The sequence below is a fragment of the Gossypium raimondii genome, chromosome 13, assembly GCF_025698545.1.
Source record: "Gossypium raimondii isolate GPD5lz chromosome 13, ASM2569854v1, whole genome shotgun sequence".
NCBI lineage: Eukaryota > Viridiplantae > Streptophyta > Magnoliopsida > Malvales > Malvaceae > Gossypium > Gossypium raimondii.
Window position 1 is genome coordinate 255,483 of NC_068577.1, and position 15,211 is coordinate 270,693.

The following is a 15,211-nucleotide window of genomic DNA, read 5'->3' on the forward strand; positions in this document are numbered from 1 at the left end:
CTCCATTTCTTTCTAAATCTCTACCCACTTTTTTCTAGCTGAACCCAGAAATAACATTGTTCAATCTTTGTTTGGATGAAGAAAAAGGAGGCTAAAAGCCACTGCAGGCCTTAAAGGAACCCAAGCATCTACTTGCACAGTTGCAATATGCCTAAAATTGCAGCAGCAGCAGCAGCAGGTCTGATTCAATGGTAGTTTGGTTAGACGATCAACCGCGGTCCTCTCCGTGCATATATATATATATATACGTATGAACATTGCACCATCCAATCAGTTTTTGATAGCTCTGTGGCGATGTTCTTACCCACAGAATTCCATCTTATAGTTTTATTTTCTATAAAATTCACTATAATTTTTGTAACTCTACAGGAAGTCCACAGCATCCCACCCATTTAATCTCTTTCCCATTTTGCTTGCTTTTGTTGGTACATTTTTTATTATAATTTTTAGTTCTATGGGTATTCTGGGAATGATATTTGGGAGGCTATTCCGTCCAATAGCATTCCTATGAACCAAATACTTGATTTTCATTCACTCACTTCAATTTTACTTATTCAGACATTAAAATTACTCAATTCCATACCACATGATACCATGCTCATCAATCATCTGCACTTTTAAATCATTAGCTTCACTAATATAGAAAACACAAATTTTCATATAGTATAGAAAGAAAAATCACACATGTGCTCTACTACATTACTTGTTCACACTAACATCATACAAAAACGTCACTTTCATCTAAAATCCAATGGTACAATACCTATTGCAAGACTTTAAACATATATGAATGCCAAATACCTTACAGCTCTATCATCTTAAACATGGATGTTGCTTGAGTTGTTCTAAGTGCTAACTACTTAAAACCGTTTGGCTTATTGGCCATTGCGAATCCAAGAATAGGATGGACGCTTTACATAAATGTAAAAGATCCCACTTTCATTTAATTGCCTATGATAACTGAAATTAGAAGTAAATGAAGGGCAGTGTCAACTACCTGAAAATTGATGCTTACTGCTAGGTAGTCTCATTGCACCATTCCAAGGATGATTGTTGTTTTTGTAAAATAGACTCTTGCTGAAACTGTTATTGTCACATTACAGTTCAAGCAGCTGAGCAGCCTGCAGGGTATCAGTGTGCAGAAGTATCATTTGGCCTTTCATACAAAAGTTTTTGATCCTGAGACAGTATACAAAAGTTTTACACCATAGATAGCTCAAATGAGCAAAATTATATGTAGCCTGAATCTCTATCATAATCTCCAGCAATTTCTTCCCAGTATGAATGAACATTATGGATATAGTATAGTACTGTGATGCTTACCAGATCAAGGCACCAAATATGGATGCATCATGCACACCAGAAAAGAACTTCATTGCATACTTTGCTTGGCATCACTTATATGAAACATAAGCTGCATGTAAAGGTTTTTTTTAGGTAAAAATTAGTGCTAGCCAGACAGGCATCAAGAAAATAATTAATCCTTCGTTTGGCAGGGAGGATGGAGAAAGATTGAGGACAAAATTTTTTAAACTAATAGCAGGGGCAGATAGGGGGGAGGAGGAAAATTTCAATTCTAGCCTCCCCCCTATAAATGATCGAATTATAAATTAATATAGGGGAAAATTACACTTTGGCCTCCCAAAAAATGAAAAAAGAAATTCTATTTACTCCTTTTAAACATTATAAAATCATAAATTAATACATGATAAAATCGATATTTGACATATTAAAAATTTATAATTCAAATTCGAACCCCCCTCTCCAAAAAAAAAAAAAAAAATTCTAGATTCGCCTGACTAATAGTTAAGATAAAACTTGTTCTATTTTGTCCTTCAACCTTTGGATTATCTTTTTTTTTCCCCCTTTCCTTTCTCCTCTGTCCTCCCTACCAGATGCAGTGTAAAGTAAAGGTGTCTTATGCCGTTTACCTTAGTTCCCACATAAAATGTCAGCAGCATAAAACCAAAGACATTAAGTCCTGAAAAAAAGGGTAAAGCATTAATCAGACAGCTACAAGGTATATGAGACGCATAAAACAGGGTGAAAGGTATTCCCTTACCTTCTTTGCTTAGGAACTGAGAAATCAACCAACTAAAGCCTGACGGACCAATAACATAGCCAACAAGGTTAGCAACCTGCACCAAGAAAAGCTTGGTAAAGTGCAGATGCAAAGACTATTTCCCATGGGAAGCAGATACTTGTGTTCTAAACTGCAGTTGCAAAAAGACATCTATTTCATTAAAAGTTTTGCTTGCATTCCGTACAACAAGGTTCCATCTGGTTGGCGCTTTTATCATTTACATTGTGTTTGGAAGTGAGTAAGAAGAAATTGCTTTTGGCTGCAAGAGCAAAATATGTTTTTTAAAAGGATCATATATGGAATATTTATTTATTTTTAGATGAGAAAATGCACAATTTCATGTTATATAGACTAATTATGTAATAATTGTGCTACAGTTCAATTATTTTTCCATTGAAAATCAAACTATGATAGAGTTCTTTATCTTTAGCATCCGCTTCAAAGGAATTTTAAAACAGCATAAAGTAAAGAAAATGACAAGTAGATAGGAAAAACATAAACCATATGGAACCTTAATAACAGGCATAAAAAACATTCAATAATCCAACAAACTCATGATCATCAATTTGACAGGTAAAATTTTCAAAATAGGCTTGTCTTTGCTGGTAAACATCCCTTAATAAAACAAAGCTCCCACGAAAATTCATTGATTCAGCTCTTTAGCAAAAGATGCATTGAAGAGAAGGCTAGCAACTATAATAAATTCTAGGCTTAAGGTCACAATTTAGCCCCTAAACTACACCTTTTTCCCACTTCGGTATTTAAACTCTTTTTTGTCCCATTTTATATTACCTGTACTATCATTTTCGTCCCATTTTACCCCAAAAATTACTAGTGTCCAATAAGAGTATGCCATGTGTCACATTCTTATCGGCAACTTTTTTATTTTGGGGTAAACTAAAACAAAAATGATAGTTTAGGTATCAAAGTGGGACAAAAAAAAGTTTTAAGTACCATGTGGGAAAATAGGTATTGTTCAGGGGCTAAATAATGACTTGAGCCTAAATTCTATAACTAAAAAAAAACTCCATGACCATAAAACAGTAGAACACAACACAATATCAGATGTAGATAAAATGCTTGCATGAAAAAATCTGGAGTCTATAAGAAGCTGCAATATTAGGTTTTTCATGCACACACTAAGACTGACCATGAGACATGTGATTGTGATGGTACCACCAGCTGCTCTAAGTTCGCGAAAAATAAATCCGTCCAAAGCACCCTTGGCCTGAGAAAAAGAAAAAGAAAAAAGAAACACGACAAATTGAACTAAGAAAATCATGAAGCTTGTTAAAGAAGAAAATTTTCATTGCCTTATTTTATAACAGCACTCCTCAAATATAGGGCTGTCATCTCAATGCCTAATTTGATCTATGATCTAGATAAAGCAATTGAGCCATATTTTAAATACATTTCAAGTCCTCGTTATGTAAGCCACTATAACTGAAAACTCACAAGATCAGTCATTTATGCTTTATACAACCTCTTTTTTACTTGCATGCATGATGAGAGGCCAGCAGTTCACAACAAAAGACTATTTCCCAGACAAAGATGTCAGCCGGATCAAGGTGCCTTAAGGCTAACTAACAAGGTTCAAAAAGTCATAAAAAACATGTAAAATTAATAATTGATAGAGAACATTGGCTTAACCTGGAATGCATTTGTTGCTGACTTCACCAACAATTCAGGAACAAAGAATAAACATGTGAGCCATGCCCATGAAAGAAGTTTCCTATGACCGAAGGCAATAAGCATTTACATAAGGAATAGGCTACTTGTTAAGAACAAAGCAAAGAACAACCCAGTAGCTTGTCATACCATTCTAAATCATGCCATACAGCAACAAATGTGAATATAACCCATATGTTGAGTAGCTTTCTTTGAGATCCGCCAAGAGGAATATACATGTACCTAAAAAATTATACCATATTGTAAGTCAGCATGCAAAACATAAAAATGCAGAAAAGTGAGCAGTAGAGAAAGTGTCGACAAATGAAAACCTCACAATCCACTTGTTGAAGGATGCATGCCAACTTTTCCAAAAACTTTCCAAGTCATGACAATTATTGACACACTTTGGCATGTTTTCAGGGGCCTCAATTCCAGCTATCTACAATTATAACAGTGTAAATGAATTTGTTCATATGGGTCAAAATACCATGCTATAATCTTGGCACAAATTATTACAAAAGGAGTTATGTGAACCAAGGATTAAACCATCTAAGAAGGAACTAAACAAGGTAGCATATAAAGGGAGAAAAAAGTACCAATCAGACCATCATCCTTAGAGTGAACATACCAGGGAACAAAACCGAAAAAAGCGCCAGATAAGGAAAAACTTTAACCACATGAAATTTATGACCTGTAACAGTATAATGAATAGCATTAGACTTAATATTAAATTTATGCATTTAAAATTGAAAATCTTGTGGAATATACAAACTTTTGTTTTTAACAATTTAGGAATGGTGTTAGCTAGCTCCACTAATATCTTTGTTTTAACTATACATCACTTCTCAATATTGGTTAAAAAAAGAAAATATTTCCTTAAACATTGGGTGCTTGAGGATCAATGAACAGTCAAGATATTAACCACCCTCAATGAGCCCTTTCCATCAGGACCGGTTCAAAAATGGTACCAATTATACAAGAACAAAAAGATAATTTGGATTTTCTTTATTTCCTTTCTTTGAAAAGCAAACAAATGTTCACGATGGAAAATACTTCCCAGATCAATTTCTTTTTCACTCATATTTACACAGATACCATCCAATTTTTAGACAGTCACTTCTCTTCTGTCCTAGGGAAAATGGAAACTGTATCTCTTTTCACATATTACACTAAATCTAAGGCTCTGCCATTTCCTTAAATTGTAAATATGTAACACGTCATATTTTAAGGAATTCTAAAACAGATTCAAATAACTAAATATTAACTCCTTACCCCATATCCAATGATGAATATGTCCATAGGAGATAACATTTTCCATGAAGCACTGGTCATTGCAAAAAGAAAATTTTAGCTTACAGTAGGCTCTAAAAGTTTCTGTAAACTAAAGTGTAAGCAACTCACCTAGTAGCAAAGGCATTAAAATAAAACAGATGAGTCATTAGTTCCATGAGACACAGACCAAATACCCAGCGTAACCCATACCAAATCACCTCTTTGATTGAGTAATGATTTTGTGGCACATCTAGCTGCAAAACATCATAACAAGAAAACCTAATGAAACTACACCACATATCACAGATCAGTATGTTTTACTAGAAATATACAGTCTTAGAATACACATACATAAGCAACATAATTTGAGACAGAGTGTGAGAGGTACAGTAAATGTTTGGGAAAAATAGATTTGACAGATGGGATTTGGTTCATTATAATGTTACGAGGATGGTTAAGAAGAACACTTTGAATTCCCTTATTTAGTTTAGGTATGTCAATTTCCAATTCCACCTAAGTAGAGACTAATGAATCCATGAATTTGAAATAATCGTGAAGGTTGTGTTTTTCTGAATTGTATAACACAATTTACAATATGTATGAAATAGAAATCCTCTATTTCAAATCCAAGTTCCCAAATACAACTGAGAATTTAAAGTAGTACATTTGGGTAGATCAGACACATCATATGGAAAAAATTTCAAGTTTCTATTTCCGACTTGAGGGATGAGGGTGCATGAGTTCAATAGCTCATGCACAAGTGCAGGAATAGCTAAATGGTTTCTACTTTCACATTCAACCTTCAAGGATTCATCCAATTAAATCCTTTATTTAGTAATAGCCCAGAGTATATAACTATATTGTTTCTCCAGTTTGTTTATTGAATAACTTGCATTTCCATCAAAAAAATGGTAAAACAGCAGACTGTGGTTTCACTTCAACTATAGAAGGTATCTAATTTCTAACGACACTCTCATCATTCATGAGTAAGGGTGATTCTGTGTATGAAGAGAAGGAGAAGAAGAAGCAATATTATTCATCATGAAGTGACAAACCTGGGAGGCAAATGAATTAAAACTTATGATTGGCCCTGCAATGTAAAGCGGTGCAAACACCAGATAACTGAGGTATGTTGTAAAGGAATAATCATTGATATGGGCATTTCTCTCCTGCACAGGACATGTATTTTATGAGAAAATGAAGTAATACTTTCAGGCAATAGTAACAAGAGTAGGGATCCAATCTAGTTAGCAAGTAACCTGTAGAATTTGATAACAGTTTTTTCCTGATTTACAAACATGGCATCTTTGGATATGCTTCTGCAATTACAGAAACAGAAAATATCTGAATACCTTATATTCAAGTCAGACCAGATATACAGATTTTCTGTGTAAATATAAACTCTCAAGCAAACATGCAAAGTGTAAACCTAGAAATCAGAAAAGTTTCTAAGGGAAAAGGAAACATAGAGAGTTCTTTCAATGGATAGATCCACAATGCAGGATATCTTAAAATTCTTGGCAAAGTTGTTCTTCAAGAAAGTACTATGTGAAGGTCGGGAACACTGTTTACACTCTTGAAACCAGAGTTTGAAGATTCACCTAATGGCAAATGAAAGAGACAAGTGTGATGCTAAACTTAATTGGAAAGACTGCAACCAGTTTAAAGGATGCACAAGAAATGCAGAAAGGAAGCAAAGAAAAACTAATGTCCTTGTACAAGACTAACAAGTTCTGAAGGTGAAACTACAATTCCTAGACAACTTACAATGTGATTCTCCACTGTCTAGCAACTTTGTCCATTAGCCTAACAGATACGATAACACACCTCATAGTCAAATTCATATTAATTAGAAGAAAGCAAGGAATCATGCATAACGTGGACACAAGAGGACAATTACAATGATAATCTGAACTAGAAAAAGGAAGCCACAGCAAAAGAAGGGGGAGGGGGGAAGAGGGAGAAAAATAAATAGCAGAAACTACCTCTTGATCAAAACGAGATTCTTGATGGGCCCAATGGTAATCATAGCCAAAGCTTATCATGCGCAAAACAACTTCCAAATAAAAAGACAAAAAAAATAATTATAAAACCTTCCATAAGATGTGTGTGAACTGATAAATACTAGCCAAAGAGTTGGAAAGTTAATGAACGAATATCATTCTTTCATTAAAGAAGATAGAACTTAGAGAACCCCAAACAATTTTGTAATAAACAGTCTTTTTTATTCAGAATTTTCAGTATTAGAATCAGGATAGAGACAATAAGTACATTGCTTTATACACATATATTCTCAAGTTGGCCTTTGTTTGTAAATCTACAAGCTGCAGTAAGAGAGATTCATTTTAAGTAAATGTCCTCCTTGTTCAACTTTTAAATATCAAAGCTACTTTATGAGGCCTTAAATTGTAGTGAATGCTTGACAGAAATAAAAAGTAATTCATGACATTATATAATGAATTTATGATCACCTAAAGAACCTGTTCAGTTCAACCAAAGAGCAATAACAGCATGCAAGATGGACCATTCCACGCACAAGTGCTTACTAACTTATGGTTTATCTATACACCATTCACTACAAAACTATTTCTCTTCTGCTATTGGATACCAATGTTGGTTTGTATACCAATGTTCTATCATTTGATTTGTACATTAGCTTAGAAGGTTTTCGTTTGCTACTGAATTGTAACATAAATAAGACCAGAAATGCAAGGACATACCTAAGTTAAAGCAAATGTGCCATCTAAATGTGCCTCGAAAATTGTCCAAATACTCCCAGTATTCCCTGCTTGCAACCAAAATTTATAAAAAGGCAATTACACTAAGCAAGATTAGCATACCATATACATATATGTTATATATCATTCCCTACTAAGTAAACATCTTGCAGCTTAGACTACTCACCCAAATATAGAGAATGAGTATCCTTGATAAATACGGTTGCAAAAAAGAAAACCTAGGTTGAAAATCCAAAGTAGAAACGTGAAGTACTTTGCACGTGCAAATATCTGCAGAAACAGAAATCTAGTAATGGTATTAAAAAAACAAGCTAGAATGTAGCGAACAATTCATAAGAAATGAAAGAGTGGAAGGAATTAAACCTTTACTAGGAGAAAGTTTGATGAAGCAATTAAAAAGATAAAAAGGATGCTGTGAAAACAATGGGGACAAGGTGAACATAAGCCAGCAAAGCAAGAAAAGAAGACAAGTGGTTTAAGTAGCAAACTTGAAAAGCTAAAACTAACCAAGCTCCGTGAAGATAAGAAAGGTAAATGAGAGAAAGGAAAAGCCAAAAAAAGGACATCCCTCTGGCTCTCAAATGGAATAATTTCCTGAAGATATTAGCAAGCAAGGTAAATATTCCAAAAACAAGGCTAAGAATGGGTAAGTTTGTTCGGAAATTTCTCCATTGGTCATCAGAAGCATCCTACATTTAATAGAAATACAGGAGAAATTAGGGCAAACCAGGAACTGAATATTTATTAAAACAAGTAGTGAAAAACTTATATAAGATTCCGTACATTGAGGCGAGGAGGAGAGAAAAGCCATCCGATATGCAAGCCACGGAGTTTGGAGAAATGATCTGCAGCAAATAAGCAATTGAATTTACAAAATATAGCACTCCAGTGTATGAAAAAAGACCCAAAAGAAAATTGAGAAAGAAAGAAGAAAGACAAGAAGTACCCCGAGAAAGCTGAAGAGAGCGGTGGATGCAAAAGATGTAGAAGCCAATTACATAAAGTATTAGAAGAAGCAGCTCAACTTTGTTTTGCTTCTGCTTGAATTTACTCTTACTATTATTTTTGCTCGTATTCATATTCCTAGTCACCCAAGAATAAGATTTTTCTCTTCTCCAACGAACCAAAAGTTAAAGAAAGTAAAACCCTTGTTTGGTTCACCTGTAATAATTTGAGAAAAAGAACGTTAGATTCAAAAATCTTTGGGGAAAAAAACCCTAAATTTATTGATTGGCCAACCCGAATCCATCGGGAGAAAAAACCCAATCATGGCATCCACTCAAATTGATCTAACAAAAAAAATCCCCCAAAGTGTGAAACCTCTTCCCCTCAATTCCTAAGAACCCTAGATCCCTTAACAGAAATCCCAATTTGAAAACCTAAACACTGTCAAATCCCTTTGCAACCAAAGCATTTGATTGCCTAAAGTTTCAAAGCTCAATTTAGAATGAACTGGCATAAGAAGGATTTATTTGTAAGAGGGAATCAGGAAATAGGATGGATATTGTTTAAATGGAAAAGGTTTAAAAACACAATAATTGAACTCGTATGTATTTTAAAGCATCTGAAAATATAGATAACCAGAAACTTGCATAGGGTAAGCTTTTGTTAGAATACACATTCAATTTTTTAACGGCAAGAGAACTTAGTGTACCTTCAAACAACCACCTAAGCATCCAACCTCATAATGTTCAAAATTATGAGATATTTATAGCTCCTTAATAGCTTTGATCGAATGAGTAAACTCACATGTATATCATAGCTATTTCTAACTAAAGTGTATGTTCCATTTGCACCTTTCACTTCTTGACTTACAATAACCATCAAGAAAAAAAAGAGATTCATCTAATCAATAGAAATCAACAATACATATCATCATACCATAGAAAAACCAAATTTTATCAGATAACAATTAGCCTAACCAAAGTTCCTGATGATTCTCAAAAGAGAGAACAATGAAAATAATTAGTGGGGAAAGACCGTTACATTCCATTCCAAATTCTAGTAATGTTAACTAAAACAGCATAATAAAGCTGGCTGAAATTCTCTATGCCTATGACCAAATAAAGCTCTCAAATACAAATAAGTGCACCAATGAAACAATTAAAGTTACAAATTTATTATCACATAGGCTTAATAAACATAAAACATCAAAACTGCTCCAATCCAATGAAAAAAATAAATACATGAATGCAATTAAATCTCTCATTTTAATGCTTGTATTTCATAAAACTAAAGCAATCCCTATACTCTTTAACCAAATTTATATCTAAAAAAAGACTATCAGCATCATCAATCCAATAAGCATTAGCAAACCCGCAGTTTTTCTTAATGTGAAATCGAAACAAAAAAGTTCAATTAAAAAAAGAAGAATAAGAGGCAAGATCTTTAGGACAGACAAAAGCTCATGAAAATAAAGAATTATCCAAAAACCCCCATCGATCTGAAGCCAATTTACCCACATATCAACAACGACAAAAGAATTATCATCCTTAAAAAAAAAAAAGAAACAAAAATCTATCAATCATTTAAAACTTAGCATTGCAATTGTCCAAATCCCTCTGAATGGATTTCTTCACGTAACCCACATATACTATCAGCTTGAAGTAGCCACAAAATTCCTTCCATAAAAGTATATAGGGAATCAACCCTAAACCCAATAATACCCACCAGTCAAACGTCAACACTACGAACCCACAAATAAAATTACTAACCTATAAAACTTCCAATCTAAAACCCTAAATTAAATTTTCATGATAAGAGCCAAGTAACCCTAAAATAGACATGCTAAGTGCATTCACATTCAATTTTTTTTTCAACAAAAAATATAAAAATGACATTAAAAAACAAAAGAGGAAACGATCCTTACCTTAAGAAACTTAATTGATCAATAACTTCGGTACGAAAAAACCGGTGGTTAATCGGAGTTGGGAGTGAGAGGATTTTTATATTTGGAAAGAATGGGGAAGAGGGTTGGGAACAAGTGAGTTAGGGTTAACGAGAGAAGGGGGAAAAAGAAAGAGATCGAAGCTCGAAATACAAGCAGTAAGGGAAATAGAAGGGAATGGGAGAGCTTTGGATTGTGATCATGCCAGAGAGAGATGGATGTTTGGAAACAGAAACAACTTTGAAATTATTCTCCTTCCGGTTTTCTAACCGGATCAATGATTCATCCTATCAAATATTATTAAAATTTTATTAAAAAAATTTAACAATTATTTAAAAAATTATAAAATCCCTAATTTTTTACCAAATTCAATTAGTTTATATTGATTCACAAGTCAATTGATTCACCATAAAGTTAAACTCTTTGCATTTTGGATTCCATTGAAAATTAATCCCATAAATAATTTTGGAGAAAAACATAAGTTAAAATTCATCATAAGTCCTTATACTCTTCATAAATTTAAAATTTAGTTATTATATTTTTATTTTTAAAAATATATTCCTACATTTTAGATATTCAAAATTCAAATGTGAAACAAGAAAACAAAGTGAACCTGACACCAAAACCTAACTTCCTACAAACCAGAGAACAACAACAGCAACAAAACATCATCATGCTTGGTTCACATATGTTGTCAGTTCTGAGCTACAAAAACTAGAGATGGAAAAGCATATAGAATTACATGATTAGATATTCAAAAACCCAAAAAGTCTTTGCTTGTCTACATAATACAGCTTTTTTGTAACCTCAATAAAAGTAACCTCTGCATTTCGGCGATCCACATAAGCACTTCTTTTTTCCGTGTTCCATGTTGTTACTTTCGGTCTCATCCGACCGTGGAATACCGTAATCGTATGTCAACTCGGTCATCGGAGGAATGTGTTTCTTAGCAAAGAAAGCAATATGGAGAAAAGCTTCATTGTTATTTTCATACATTATCGGTTGCCAAAAAACATTCGGGGAGCAACTATGATTCATAAATCGAGCTATGTTTCCACTGTTCTTCGAACTTATGATTAGAGGAGACGGAATATCGAACTTTTCACTAGTGTCAGATCTTTCCTCTGCTGACTCAGTTTCATGATTCCATTTGAAGGATTCATACACTCGATTCGTATTGAAAACGTAATCATTGTTTTCACCATCGTCCCCGTCTGCTTTTTCCTTAATTTTTTCAATAACTTCACCTGCGTATTCACAAATAAACGTACCTGCACGAATAGGGTCCCATGACCGTAGACCCCAACCCTTGTCTCGTGTCTTAAAAACTTCAAAGTGAACTTTAAAACCAGTTTGTAAAACCCGGTTTTTGCAGTTACGAAAACAAGGGCATGAGGAACCACATTCAAATATCATAGGCATTCGACAAGCTAGAATCCCAGTGGTAATGTAAGGGAAATCGCCTCCGTTTTTTTGAATGCAGGAACAGTTTGAATTTCCTGCTTGACATGCATCACGGCAATTGCATCCGTATGAAGGTTGTACTAATTTGAACGATTTTGGATATTTAACAGTCGAGACATATGTGAAATAAGCAGGACCCTTTTCATCATCGACCTCATTTACAAGTGAAACAGGTATGCTTTCAGCACCTGAAGTGAGGTCTGGAAGAATAAGTCCATCTCTTGAAGACGGATCTTCTTTCCATTTCCGAATGGATTTCCATGTCGAAAATGCACCCGTTTGCCCGGGAAGCCTTACTAATTTATACTTGAACATGTTACAACCCGTTTTCCCTTTCTCCATCCACGACTCTTGGACCTTGTATAGCCCGTCGTATACATAAACCTTAGAAGTTTGGTGAGTAGCATCCTTGAAACCCCGAATAACTCTTACTTCATTGGCTCGGTGCAAGCTCCTTTCCAAAGCAAGATTGCCCCTCACAAGCTTCTGATCGGATGCTTCTTTATCGGCACTAGCATTCCCACCTTGACCGGTGTATACCAAAACATCAGGATCTTCAGCATTGTCTTCATACCCTCCAGACGAAACAATGCTTATAGCCACTCGCTCTCCCTCAATATCAGCCTTCATAGGCATGAAGTCAATTCCAGCCATGGATTGAGAATGCAACCCGATTAAAATCAACTCCATTCGGAAGAAGAAAATGTCACCGATTTCAACACCAGGAACAACCCCAATTCGCTTCTTTCCATTAGTCCGTACCCCTTTCGTGAACATAATGTTGCCAGCTTTTAAGTTAGCGCGCTTGAAAATATCAGAATGTGATTCCTTTGCATCTTCCATTTGGCTAAGCTTTCTCCTAAGTGCTTCGAACCTCATAAGCACATTTTCAACAAGTTCCCGGTTACCATCATCTTTTTCAGCTGCACTGATTCCAGGTTTAAAATTAGTAAGTGCAGCCAGTGCAAGCTCCGAATCGTTGCTTCTCTTCACTTTCTTTTTGACGGAACTCGGGCCAACAGATTTGCGTTTATTACTGCTTTGCACATTTTCACCATTAGAAGCTGGTGGTGGTTCGGCTCTAAACGAACGAATCGGCATAGCAGTTGAATTGAAGAGATTTTGGTTAAGACCAGGCGTCAACGGTGATCCTTGTGGTCCACTAAATGGAAAAAACGGTGAAAACCCAGTCGGGAAAGGACCATTAGGAGGTGCACATACAAAAGGCGGACCATTCGGTGCCTCCGGGAATACCGGAAGCAAAGAACGTAGTGGTTTTACATCCAAAACTTTAGATTTATCAAATGAATTCGGCGGTACACTGTTTCCGGCTACCCCTCCTTCCATAACAAACAAAAAACAAGCCTTTTTAACCTCCTTAAACTTGTTTACCCACAAAACCAAGCTCCTATATGAACCAAAATTACATGAAAATTAGGCCTTTGAACCCCCCGAAAAATTTCCCCTTTTTTCTTCAAAACTAGCAAATACCCACTTCAGCTTTTATCCATCTTTACTTGTTTATTCACAAAAATAATGCCCTAAATGAAACCAAATTATACAATAATCAAACTTTTAGTGAAAAAATTAAAAAAGTAAAATTCATTTATTTATTTTTCTCTAAAACACAAATATAGAAACAAAGAGATCTAGGGTTTACAGTCTGAAAGAAACTAAAATGTTGGAAAGAAAGGCAAAAGAAAAGTAAGATGATTTACCTGTCGGAAGGCAGAAAATCACAGAGAGATGGACCGGTTCGTTGAACGAATATTTTTTTTTCTTTGTAGTTTTTTTTTTTGGCCAGATCTAAAGATACTGGCTTTTGGCTTTCAATTTTAGGAAATAATTTAAAAAAAAAAAAGTAAATTACTGTATACGCTTTCTTTTTTGCTATTGCCAGCGCCCCACTCGTGGTCTCTTTGCCAGCCTGGCATTTTGGACCAGGGTAATTTGTTTATATTTTAATTATTTATATTTGAAATGTTACGTTTTAATCACTTATGTTATCATGTTGTAATATTTTAGTCACTGAGCCGTTAATTGTCTTTAACAGTGTAATGACAAGATGATATGACACATTAAATTATCATTTCAAACAAAAATTTTAGGTTAAATTTTATAATTAATCCCTATATTTTTACTTTTAACAAATGAAAAATATAGAAAAATTACGTTAAAAATAGAGAAAGGAGGAGAACATAGGGAGAAGTACAAGAGAATGGAAAATAAAGAAAAAAATGAAAGTTAAAGAACGTGAGAAAAATTTTAAATTACTTAAAGCAAAAAATATAGAGACCGATTGTATAAATTAACCTAAAATTTTTATTTGAAATGATAATTTAACGTGCCATGTCAGCTTATCGTTACACCATTAACGGTAATTAACAGTTTAATGACTAAAATATTATAACGCGAATGTAATATGAGGTAAACAAAAGTGACTATTTTAATAGTTTACTTTTTGAATTAATGTGTAAATAGGAAAATTTTAAAAATTTTAACATAAAGAAAAGGTTCTTTAAATCAAATTGGTGGCCGAACAGATAAAATCACTAGTTTGCCAGTTTAATCAATCCGATTAAAATTTTAAAAGAATCTTAAAGAAAATAATAAATAAAAAATAGACATGCATTTGTTTAAGGTCAAAGGGCCCTGTCGATCTCCGCAAAAATGGACACGCATTTGTTTCATGAAGGTTAAGACCTCGATGCTGTGAAAGTTCCTTAGTCAGAGGATGTTTTGGACGCATTTCCAGGGGAAGTTTTAATTTTCAAAGTTGGTAGGGTGGTTTCGGGTGAAGGCCGTACCAACTCATACGTGCTAGCTAGAGTGAGTAAAATTCCAACAAACAAATTGGTGTACTCCAATGAATTTTGAGGGCTTCTTCGGTCCCAAGCCAGCTTGGCTTCCTTGAAGGACAAATTAACCTCTTCCTCCATGTTTGTCCTGACCTTAGTAATCTTTGGAGTCTCTGTATGTATTCCCCTTGTTGCAGTGAAGCGCATCCTGAGATTTCTCAAGGGTATTGTGATGTGAACCATGGTCTTTTTGTTGCACTCGGAACATTTCCGGTGTTGATTGGGGAAGTAGTGTCTA

The 15,211-nt window shown here is 34.5% G+C and overlaps 2 protein-coding genes across 6 annotated transcripts; both read right to left on the reverse strand.

The window, feature by feature from the left end:
• Positions 1-640: 640 nt before the first annotated feature.
• On the reverse strand, positions 641-10,952 carry LOC105782470 (membrane-bound O-acyltransferase gup1). 3 transcript variants are annotated; one of them, XM_012607227.2, is made up of 21 exons: positions 10,634-10,952; positions 8,711-8,925; positions 8,548-8,609; positions 8,272-8,453; positions 8,128-8,176; positions 7,931-8,034; positions 7,747-7,814; positions 7,012-7,082; positions 6,286-6,345; positions 6,082-6,195; positions 5,156-5,280; positions 5,027-5,078; positions 4,383-4,445; positions 4,084-4,193; positions 3,902-3,994; positions 3,734-3,815; positions 3,234-3,311; positions 2,063-2,138; positions 1,932-1,981; positions 1,324-1,414; positions 641-1,121 (listed from the first exon to the last, which is right to left on the reverse strand). In XM_012607227.2, exons 2-20 carry the CDS (start codon positions 8,841-8,843, stop codon positions 1,373-1,375), a joined length of 1,614 nt encoding a protein of 537 aa, XP_012462681.1. In that variant the 5' UTR covers positions 8,844-8,925; positions 10,634-10,952; the 3' UTR covers positions 641-1,121; positions 1,324-1,372. The 3 variants fall into 3 exon arrangements, with proteins under 3 accessions (XP_012462681.1, XP_012462678.1, XP_012462682.1); XM_012607224.2 differs by having other exon boundaries at positions 641-1,179; positions 10,634-10,950; XM_012607228.2 differs by having other exon boundaries at positions 641-1,179; positions 7,747-7,811; positions 10,634-10,947.
• A 209-nt stretch (positions 10,953-11,161) lies between these two features.
• On the reverse strand, positions 11,162-13,982 carry LOC105782469 (histone-lysine N-methyltransferase, H3 lysine-9 specific SUVH1). Of its 3 annotated transcripts, none has more exons than XM_012607222.2 (2): positions 13,834-13,982; positions 11,162-13,656 (listed from the first exon to the last, which is right to left on the reverse strand). In XM_012607222.2, exon 2 carries the CDS (start codon positions 13,460-13,462, stop codon positions 11,459-11,461), a length of 2,004 nt encoding a protein of 667 aa, XP_012462676.1. In that variant the 5' UTR covers positions 13,463-13,656; positions 13,834-13,982; the 3' UTR covers positions 11,162-11,458. The 3 variants fall into 3 exon arrangements, with proteins under 3 accessions (XP_012462676.1, XP_012462677.1, XP_052482865.1); XM_012607223.2 differs by having other exon boundaries at positions 11,162-13,455; positions 13,834-13,967; XM_052626905.1 differs by having other exon boundaries at positions 11,162-13,523; positions 13,834-13,964.
• Positions 13,983-15,211: the final 1,229 nt, after the last annotated feature.